We start from the raw sequence: 12,127 nt of genomic DNA, 5'->3' as shown, positions 1-12,127 counted from the left end.
GCCATAAACACCATCGATGTGGAGCTTTGGGAAATACAACTTCTATAGCATTTTTCATTGTTGTAGCTTGGTCTGTGATTATAGCAGCAGGTGCACATTCATTCATACAAACAAGCCATGTTTTGAACAACCAAATAAATGTACTAGTATCCTCATTTGATAACAACCCACAACCCAACAAGAATGAGTGTCCATGATGATTTACTCCTACGAAAGGTGCAAATGGCAAATCATATTTATTTGTCAAGTATGTAGTGTCAAATGTAACAGCATCACCAAATTCTTGATATAATGCTTTGCTTCTAGAATTTGCCCAAAACACATTTCTTATTCAACCACCATCATGTAAATCTATCATGTAAAAGAAGCCATAGCTTGCATACTCATGAAATAATCATGGATTGCTTTAGCATCTCCAATTCCTAAGCGTAAATGCTTAGCTTTATCAACAAAATTTCTACAATCTTTTTCTAAGAATGGAACTTTATCATGACCACCAGCTTCCACTACAAGTGTTTGAAATTTTTTTGCCATACTAACACCAGCACTATCATTTAGTTCGAACTTTCTTTGTGCCCAAATGCCTATTTCTCTATTGCAAGTGTAGAATCGTGATTTATGTGGACTTAGACAATGATTATCCTCAAGCACAACATAATTTATCTTGCATTTTCCATCTCCAAATACAGTAGCATTAATTCTTGCTTTGCAATTTGTTTTCGTCTGTGGATTAGGAATAAGAGGATTTTGTTTTGTGGGTTGTGATTTCCTAGCTCGAGAACATGAAAAGCAAACAAATTTCATGTTTCTATTTGGTGAATTACGACTTGTTTTCTTCTTAACACCAAAACCTTCTTGTTTTCCATATAATTTGTAATGCAAAAACAAGGCATCCAATAAATCAAAATTCATTTCAATTGTAGGTGTTGATACACTCTCATTCAAATCTATTGTATTTCCACCTTTATCCTCACTTAAATTTTTATCACATGCATCACTAGAAAAACTAATATTTTTTTCTTCCAATGACATTTCAAAGTCTTTACGTTTTTCTTTCAAAAATTTAATATGCAAAATACTAATTACCAAACAACTTATAATGAAAGATAGAAATATATATTAAGAAGATATCATATATATGCAAGTAAAATGATTGCTACTGTATATACACATCCAATTCACAAAAAGATAAATAAAAACATGAATTTTATTGAAAAAAAATTATTAAAACAATATTCTTCAATCACTTAATCAAAAATTCTAAATTTATAAAAATAATTAGCACTTATAAATACAAAATAAACACAAATGATTCAAAGTGATAATAAAGTCAATAATAATATAAAATTTAGAATTTTTACCTGGCTTGTTGCTGTCTCCACTTTGTTTAGAGTAATAATATGCACAATATTTGGTTTTCTCTAATTTTCTACACAAATATTATGTAATATAATGAGATAAAGAGAAAATAAACAGAAAAAGACAAAGACAAAGGAAAAAAGACAAAAGTTTATTACAAGTTTCCTTCTATGAGTTCAATGGAGAATCTCTGCAGTACATATTACACTAGAAGAAAAAACAAAAATGAAACTTGAGAATACCAAAAGTCATCTTAATAAATCAAAAACAAAACAATAAAAAATGAATAAATTTATTCTTTACCGTATAACATTTAATTAATAAGAAGTAAAGTACAAAAAGAAAAGAAAAAAGATTGTCAGTAAAAATGTGGCGTGAGGATTTATAGCATTAATTGATGTAGGTCTAAATCAATTATTATATTAAATTATAATTAAAATGATATTTATTATTTTTTTGACATTTGGACAGCCACCTCATGAGAAATGCTATATAACTGGGGGGAATTTTATCCCGAGCGTATGTGGCAGTACACTTGGCATTAGTTGAATATTTTTTTAATAATAAACAAGTATACAGTTGTATTATGCTTACTTAATACCCTACTTTTCAATCTCTTTATTATTTGACTTTGATTTAAAAGAAAAATAGAAAAACAAAAATTTATTTTCTTATTTTGTCTTTTTCATCACTACCTTTACTGTCTTTTTCTTTTATGAAAATCCTCTTCTTTTTTTTTTTTCTGGTTTGGTAGCTAAGAGGAAGAAAATGTGGAAATAGTGGAAAAAAGCTTGGTGATTGAATGATATTGTTCATTTATACAGGTTCGTATCTTTCTCTTTCTCTCTCTCTATATATATATATATATGGTTTGGCCCTTATTTTTTCTTCTGTCTTCATATATACTTTTTTATAAAATAAAAAAATTATTTTGAACTTTTATTCTATTCTCTGGTTGGAATGTAAAGAAATGAATCTACTTTTATTTAAAAATAAAAATAAATAAAATAAATTATGAATGTAATTTGTAGGAGAAGAATTTATATGATAAAGAATATGAAATTTTTTAACTGAAAAAGATAAAGGTGATGAATTTTATAATTGAAAAAATATAAATTTTGTAATAAGTTTAATATGATACGTTGGGGGTGGAATGATGTATAATTTTGGGCATAAATTTTAATAAGCTAAAACTTTAAGTGTTCCTAAACGTGTTTGCACTTTTTTTTTTCTTTCTTTTCTCCTTTTATCTTTTGTTCATATTTCAGGAGAGACTACTGATGTGGTACATATGTTACTTGGAGAAATACAAGTATGGTGATATTTTGTAAAAGAATGAGTTTCTTTGCTTTACCTCTATCATTTGTGAAATTCTATGGAGAGTAAGAAATGAGAATCATCATTTCACCATTTAAAGTTACTCTTAAGAGCTGTTGAATCGTCCTTCCAGCCTTCTAGTGTTATGTGAATCACAAATATGGACATGGATTTGGACAAAGAGAAAAGTGGGAGAGTTTCAAACATGCAAAAAAAGAAGGATAAAATAGAGTATTCAGAAATTTTAAAAGCCCCTGAACCTGGAATGTATTTTAACTCATTTGATGATCTTTATGAGTATTATAGACAATATGGAAAGCAAGAGGGTTTTGGAATTAAAAAGAAAACATCACGTGCTTCAGAAGATAGAAAAACAAAATTTTTAACTTTGTCATGTTCGCGAGCAGGGAAGTCAAAATCTCACAAGAAAAATTATCTTAATCCTAATCCTTTGACAAAAGTGGAATGCAAGGCTAGAATTAATGGTACTATTCTTGAGGATGGAAAATGCAAGATTAATTCAGTTATACTTTAGCATAACCATGGATTGAGTCCTCAAAAGTCAAGATTCTATTTATGCAATAGAGAGATAAGTATTAGTGCTCAAAGAAAACTTGAACTAAATGATCGAGCAGGAATAAGTGTTGCAAAAAAATTTCAATAATTTGTTATTGAATCTGGGGGTCATGATAATGTTCCATTCTTACATAAGGATTGTAGAAATCTTATTGAGAAAGCAAGACGATTATGACTAGGGGTTGGAGATGCTGAAGCAATTCATCAATATTTTGTTTGAATGCAGTCTAAAAATTCAAGTTTTTTCTATACAATGGATTTAGATGCTAAGTCAAGGATAAAAAATATATTTTGGGCTGATGCAAGGAGTAGAGCGATATATGAAGAATTTGGTGATGTGGTTACATTTGACACTACATATTTAACAAACAAGTATGATATCCCATTTGCCCCTTTTGTTGGAGTAAATCACCATGGTCAATCAATCTTGTTAGGATGTGGGTTGCTATCAAGTGAGTCTACTGAAACATTTATTTGGTTGTTCAAGACAGGGCTTGCATGCATGTCTGGATGTACTCCAAATGTCATAATTACTGATCAAGACAAAGCAATGAAGAAGGCAATTGAGATTGTGTTTCCCCAAAGTCGACATCGTTGGTGCCTTTGCACTACAACAAATTTGATATACAATGACTCCCTACAATGTCTTACACCATTGGTGTAAGACATTAAAACTTATCAGGGGTTTTAAATGTCTAATGGTGTAAGACATTGAAAGTGTATATTAATGGCTACAATTGGAAGACATTGAAAATGGTGGAAGACGTTGGAAATAGGGTGGGGTAGTGTTTATGGGTACATCCAACGTCTCCCACTGGGAGACGTGCCACGTGTCCCACGTCTCCCAATGGGAGACGTTGGATGTGCTCCCTTCATATATGACCAAATATGCTTTGTCTTCCTCACATATCACCAACCCGAGAGCATGCAAACCAGAGGAGAGAATTGGGGCTGCGTTTTTTTAGGGTTCTAAGGTATGTTTTTATTTTATTTTATTGATTTTTAGTTAATTATTTTGCAAATAAATCATAGGTTTTTCATTAGGATGAGTAATATACATGATTTTGTGTTAGTTTTACATTTTTATGAATTTTTTTATATACATTGTATGCTTTTGTGGTTTTTCCATGGAGGTTTTTAGGGATTTATGATTTTTTAGTTTTTTTTTAATTTAACCTATCACATTGTATAGATTTCATTAGAGTATATATGTTCATGATTTTTTTAAATTTTTATCATTTTTTATTTCGAAATTTAGATATATTTTTGTATATTTGAATTTTTTTTTAAATTGTAACTATTTTGTTATATATATAGTTATGTTAAAATAAATTTATTAAATAATTTATAAAATATAAATATATGAAAATTTTTATGTTTTTGTTTATTATTAAGTTTTTAGGTTATGAAATTTTATATTGATTTTTTGTTGAGGTTATAATTAGCGGCACATTGAGATTTTTTTTTATTTGTTTACCAATATCATTTACTATTATTAGATATTTAGTGATATTTGTTTGTAATGTTTAACATATTAATTAATTTAATTTCATAGGTTGTGATTTTTGTGGTGAGATTTTAGAGAGTATTTTGCATCAAAATTCCAATATCAATTACACATTTGAGGTAATTAAGTTTCTAAAATTACAATAATATGTTATATATTGCTAGATATTTAGTGATGTTTTATTTATTATTTATTAATTTAATTTTATTGGTTTGTGGATTTAATAGCGAATTTGATTGCTAAGTGAAGTAACTTTGCTAGCTTTTGGATTAAAGATTGCAAGAGGTACATATATATTCTCTTACTTCTACTTTTAATATTATTAAACACATGTTAGAGGAGTTTGAATATCTTAAATATTCATCCATAGTGAAGTAGGTTCTGAGATTAAAATTGTGTGCTGCGGTGATAACGGAAGGTTGAGAACTTGTGTGTATTAGTGAAGTAGGTTCTGATAAATTTGACTGTGTGCTGCGGAGCTATAAGGAAGAAACTTATTGTATGTTGTTTGAATTGTTTGTTTTGCTATTCACATGCAGATGGTTAGGTCACTATTATAGGAGAAATGCTGCCCGATTTTATCTAGGATAATAAACAATTAGTTTTATATAGACATTCTATAAGAAAGAAACTTATTGTATGTTGTTTGAATTGTTTGTTTTGATATTCACATGCAGATGGTTAGGTCACTATTATAGGGGAAATGCTGCCCGATTTTATCTAGGAGAATAAAAAAATTAGTTTTATATAGACATACAACTTTATCACGTGCTTATTTAGTGTTGTTTCTTTTCTTTTCCATAGACATAGGAGAATATATGGATAAACAGTGGATGTCAGCGAATATGTTATCTGCGGAATATAGGAACGGGGTCGATTTGTTCTTAAGGTTTTGTTCGGAAAATGTGAAAGACCCAAATTTTACTTATTGTCCATGTCTTAAGTGTGGAAATGTTAAAAAGATGGATCTTAAAAAGATTAAAGAACACTTATATTTCAATGGGATCGACAAGAGTTACACAATTTGGTATTACCATGGGGAGATAGCTCCGATTGCTCCAACTCTGCCAAGTAGGGCCGAGCATGCCAATTAGCAATTGGTTCGGTTTCAAACATTGTTGCATCAGGTACACTCATTGAAAGAGAGGCAGGCAACAACTTCCAAGTTATGATTACGAGTGTTCTTAAGCCAACCTGTCCTCTCCCTTTTGCATATCCTGATTTGGACATGTACATAGTTGCTCAGACCATTGGGACGCCAATAGCGTGGCCTAAGGATTTTGTCATTATATCTGAAGATAATTATCTTTACAATTCTATATTTGTTTGTAATTTTTTTAATTGTTGATATAATTGTATACAGACTCCCTCTACAAGTAGGACCAAATCACAACGACCAAGAGCTCCATCAACACAACAACCTCGAGAAAGAAGACGACAACAAACTCCTCCAACACAATTGGCCCACACTCCATTGGAACGATTACAGAATATCGTATCTCATTGGGATGATGGCGAGTGTGTCAATCTAGGCATAGAGTCTGAAGTTTTTGATCAGGATATGTCTCACTGTTATATATTTAAGGATGACATACTTCAGTTTGCTCGAAAGGAGAAGATTGGGCAAGCAGTACTCGTCAGCTACATGAGGTATATATCTCACAAATAAGTTTGTTCATTTAATTTTCTAATTTGATTTATTCATTCATATAACAATTTTTCATATTTTTGTATTAGGTTCATTTACAGATATGTGGTACAACAAGGTCGCCAAAATAAGTTTTTATTTGTCAATCCTAATATCGTCGCCACTCAAGGGAGTTCATTCGACGATCATGTTCAGAATCTGTTCAGACGTTGCAATGACATAAAATCAAAAGAACAAGTTATGCTTGTCCCTTGGAACCATGGGTAAGTTTAAAAATTTGTCATTTGTCCGACCCATATCAATAATTTCTTTGTTTAACATTTGAGCTATAATTTTTTTGTTTTTCTTATACAGTGAACATTGGATGTTGCTTATTTTGGCACCATATGCATATCATGTTTATTATTGTGATCCGGTGAATTCAAAGCTAAATAACCGTGAGGAGATTGTATCAGTGATCGTCAGCGCTTTCAATCTTTTTTTCTCTATGAATCTTCCTGATGGTCGAGATCCCTGATACTCTACGCATTAAGCAATCTCAGGTAAGTAACTTTAGCAGAAATTTTTGAACATTTATAATAATTAAGTAGAATAATATGTATGTATTTTTTTAAAAATTTCAATTTAATAATAAATTACTCATATGTTTAAATAATTAGTGTCCACACCAATCGGACAATGTGGCATGTGGATACTACTTAATGAGGATGTTGAAGGATTTGATTGACCATGCGAGTCCTGGGCATTACTTGAGAACAGTATTATTAATTAAAATTTACAAATTATTTTTGAAACTATAAATGTAATCAAATAATTAATTAATATATTTTACTTTATATTTCTTGCAGCTAACAAGCACATCATATACAGAGGCACAAATTGATGAGTTGCGACAAGAATGGGCGACATATATGTTGCCGATAATCCAAAGTTACCGACCTCGTTGTTAGGTTTTTTTTAAAAAATTTTTAACTCTTTCTTCATACACAATGCAATATTTGTTCATTTTGAATATTTCTAACAAATATTGTATTTCTTGTATATATCTAACAAATATATTTTTTTCTTTCAATTTAATTGATTATTAAAATAATTTAAATTTAGATTAAAATAATTTAAATTTAGATTAAAATAATTTAAATTAATATTATTTCAATTTAATTGATTATTAAATTAATTTAAATTTAGATTAAAATAATTTCAATTTAAATTAATATTATTTCAATTTAATTAATTATTAAATCAAATTAAAATAATATTAATTATAAATTAATTTAATTTATTTTTTTTAAATGTGGGAGACTTTCAATGTCTCTCATTGGGAGACGTGGGAAGTGACTCACCTCTCCCAATGGGAGACGTGGGATGTCTCCTAGGGACTTCCCACGTCTCCCATTGGGAGAGGTGAGTCACTTCCCACGTCTCCCAATGGGAGAGGTGGAAAGTCAACGTTTGACTTTCCACCTCTCCCAGTGGGAGACGTGGGAAGTGAGGCACGTCTCCCCATGGGAGACGTGGGATATATACCTACAATGACCCTAGCAACAACGTCTCACTAAGTGGGAGACATTGTAGACTTCCAATGTCTCCCAAGTAAAGTCATAAAACCTCTATTTTGTTGTACTGTTGGCATATAATGAAAAAGATACTTGAGAAGTTAAGTGGTTATCAATCTTATAAGCCAATTAAAAAGGCCTTGAAAAAGTGTGTTTATAATTCTTTGACAAATGAAGAATTTGAGAAAACTTGGGGTCTTTTCATCAGTGATTTCAATTTGCAGGACAATGGTTGGTTAAATAGCTTATATGAAGAAAGTTGTCGTTTAGTTCCTGCATTTGTCAAAGATACATTTTGGGCTGGAATGTCAACTACTCAGCGTAGTGAAAGCATGAATGCATTTTGTTATACCCAGATTTCGAGCCATGGTAAATGTGACCTCGAAAGTTGGATTCGCAACAAATGGTCTCGTAAGGATTAGAGTATGCTCCAGGATTGTATATCGAACCTGCAAAGTACGGTATATGACCTCGCATATGGTGACCTCGAAACGATCGCGATCTCGAAAGGTAGCTCCAAGAACACACTCATCTTCAGGGACGACTTCGGATCAGGGGTCTCGAGCTCGATGTACGTACGATCTCGAGAGCCACGTGAACTCGGGAGATGTCATTAGCTCGGACGACGACGGGAAACCTGGGAAGCTAAAGCCTTAGAGATACGCGATAACCACCTTGAATATCTACAAGTATTATAAATATGAGATGTAATCCTCATTTATTAATGTAAATCCCCTAGAATCATGGGATATTATTTGGTCAGTTATGCGTTTCCTGGTCTTCAGGGACGTTTCCTTTTATATCTGATTATAGGCATTTAAAGCCATTTATTTTATTTACACAAAAAGAGTAACTACCCAAAATATGTGGGATAGTATTCTGCAGCCTTCTCTATAAATATATAAGCCATGCACCATTGTAAGGGACCGAAATTCTAATCCTTGAGAGAAAACTCTGAAGAATTCATGCTTAAGAATTTTCAGAGATAATCTTGAGATTAATAACAGAGACTCGTGGACTAGGCAGATTTAACTGCTGAACCACGTAAAAATCGTGTGTTTGATTTGTTTTATTTCATCTGGCCATTGTCATTCATTGTTTATGTGCTCTTCTTTCACTGTTTGACGAAAAACGGCGTCAACACATTTTTTGATGGATATGTTAACTCAAAGACAACACTTAAGGAATTCGTTGAGCAATATGATAGTGCTTTAAGAGACAAAATTGAGAAGGAGAATCAAGCTGATTTTCAATCTTTTAGCACTTTAATTCCTTGTGTGACTCATTTTGCAATAGAAAAGCAATTTTAGGCTGCCTACACTAATGCAAAGTTTAAAGAGTTCCAAAAAGAGTTGACTGGGAAGATTTATTGTGAGGTTTCTTGTGTTGATGAAAGTTCTGGATTATTTGATGTATGTGAGGTCTTATTCTTTGATGAAGGAAGCAAGGAAGTTCATTTGACAGTTCATTTCAACAAAGAAAATAATGAGGTTCAATGTTCTTGCCGACTGTTTGAATTTAAGGGAATTTTATGCAAGCACGCTATATCAATTCTCATTAGAATGGGAGTTTCGAATGTTCCAATGAAATACATTTTGTCACGATGGAGAAAGAATTTGAGAAGGTGTCATACAAAGATTAAACTTGCTTATGATGATTTACATAGCAATCCTGAAGCACAACGATATCACGAGTTCCAAAGGAAATTTGACAAAGCGGCTGATTGGGCTATTGTCTCTGATGAAAAGTTCGAATTGTTTTGGAATGTGATGCATGAATTTGAAATAAACTTAGCTAAAGATGAAGTTAATTGGGTAGTAGATTTGACCAAGTCTCAAATTTCTCATTCTAAGAATTCTCATGATGAAATGATTAGTGAGAGTAATGAACCTCGCTCTCCTATTGTTGTTCGAAGACATGGGCTTCCACCTACGAATAGGAAAGTTCCAATGGTTGAAAAACTAACAACTATGAAAAAGAAAGGGAGTAAAAGAATCAAAAAAGGAAGAAAGAATGTGAATGTAAGGATTCTAAGTTGTTGTATACTGTTTTATTCTAATATTGATTTTCATTTAAAAAAAATTATGTATGTATTTTATGTTTTTACAGGACACAAACAATGAGGAAGGGGGCATACATAATGAGAAATTTGTTGGTACATTAGACCAGATAAAATTAGCTGCTGCTTTTTTTTTAATGGATTATCTAAAAATTTGTATAATTTTTTCTATTTATCTTTTCAGATTAAGGAAGCACAAGCAAAAGTGTCCATGCCATATAATCAACCTAGAGAGCAAATTTTAGGTTTCCAACCTAATTTTCAAACCTTACCTATGTCCTACTTCCATTATCCACCACCATATAATTTGAATCCTTTTATCTATGCTAGTAGCATACACAATGCTCAAGGTAAAAATAAAACTGCTTGCAAGAATTATTAGTTTCATGTGTGTATATATGAATATATTTATATTGTTTATATCACTGTTAACTTATTAGCTTATTAGTTTTTTTGAATTTACAGCCAATGATTATGAAGAAATTCCATGATTATGAAGAAGTCCAATATGAAATATATAATTGTGAGTATAGTTTATTTTGGTTTATTGGGAAGTCACAAGTTCATTTGCAGTTTAGTTTGTTTTGGTTTATTGGGAAGTGTCTCTTTTGTAAACAGTTATGCTCTTTTGTTGTGAGAGGTATGAATGAAAGAATGCTGTAATGAAAATTGATAAACTGGTATTAGTTTTGAATTATTTATGAGAAAGTTTGTAAGTTTAGTTTGTTTTGGTTTATTGAGAAGTGTCTCTTTTGTAAACAGTTATGCCTTTTTGTTGTGAGAAGTATGAATATGCCCTTTCATATTCTTCCTCGTATAAATTCTTCTCCTACAAATTACATTCATAATTTATTTTATTTATTTTTATTTTAAAATAAAGGTAGAGTCATTTCCTTGCATTCCGGCAAGGGAGTAGAATGAAAGTTTAAAATATATTTTTTTAAATGTGGAAATTCCTCCCTTATGAATCCTATTCACAAGTAAAGCTCTATACTACGAGACATCCTAAAAGCTACTCATTGTCCGCACAAGGGGATGAGGATGTCACATGATGGTGAGGGAATTGAGCTAAGAGGGCCACCCTCGCTATGCGAGGGCCCTCGGCCGCTTGCCAATCTGAACGTCACCCTCGCTATACGAGGGTCCCAGGTTGGCCATCTGCGTGCGCCCCGTTCCATCAAGCATCGAGCCTCGCCTGCACTTAGGAGAAGAAAGCCAGCCTCGCTACGCGAGATACCCTCGCTATGCGAGGATGGAGGCCTTGTTGTGGCGTTCGTGCCCGAGCCTCGCCACACCTGCACTCGGGAGAAGAAGGTCAACCCCGCTACGTGAGACACCCTCGCTATGCGAGGGTGAGGCCTTGTTGTGGCGTCCGTGCTCTGAGCCTCGCCACGCCTGCACCCGGGGGGAAGAGGGGCAGCCTCGCTATGCGAGGGACAATCGCTATGCAAGGGTACTGCCCTGTTGCGCCGCCCGTGTCTTCAGCCTCGATTTCACGTGACCTGCGTAGACCAGCCTCGGCTCCTAGCGTATCGGCCACACATGACGCATACAAGATGAAGCCTCCTTGGCATTAGCATGAGGGGTACTTAGAGACACTTAGTGGGAATGCCAAGCCAGCATTAGGTACCAAACGTGTATTGATGAGGACAACCGGGTACAAGACACGCGTACTGACACGGGGCGTACGGTTGTGGAGAGAACAAAGGTACGGCCCCGTGACCTGCATCTGAGGAGTAGTGGCGGTACGGACCTGTACGAAGAGTAGTGGTACCACTTGGCCACCCCCAACCACACGCCAGAGCCGACAGTACTATGTCCTAGGCCACGACTCTGGCATCATCAGGGTAGACACCACTACGCCCTGAGCCACTACACTATCAGAGTACCTGTGTACGACCTTGTCTTCTGGGACTTGTCTGTATCCAGGGCCAATAGAGCCCCCCTATAAATAGGCCCCAACCCCTCAGGTTAAGGGGTTGGAAAACTGAGTGTATGAGGGGACATTTTAGAAATACATGATCTTTGTTCCATTGTTGCTCTGGTTTTTTCTATTGATTGAAGTTCTTTCCTCTTGATTCTAAGCTACCCTTACTATAAAAATC

The 12,127-nt window shown here is 33.3% G+C and overlaps 1 protein-coding gene across 1 annotated transcript; it reads right to left on the bottom strand.

Annotated features, from left to right (window-relative positions):
• Positions 1-354: 354 nt before the first annotated feature.
• LOC133833027 (putative protein FAR1-RELATED SEQUENCE 10) lies at positions 355-1,032 on the bottom strand. The gene has a single exon (XM_062263291.1). It carries the CDS (start codon positions 1,030-1,032, stop codon positions 355-357), a length of 678 nt encoding a protein of 225 aa, XP_062119275.1.
• Between the last annotated feature and the right edge of the window lie 11,095 nt (positions 1,033-12,127).

Source organism: Humulus lupulus, chromosome 4 (assembly GCF_963169125.1).
Source record: "Humulus lupulus chromosome 4, drHumLupu1.1, whole genome shotgun sequence".
Lineage (NCBI taxonomy): Eukaryota > Viridiplantae > Streptophyta > Magnoliopsida > Rosales > Cannabaceae > Humulus > Humulus lupulus.
This window is presented reverse-complemented; position numbering and strand designations above follow the sequence as displayed.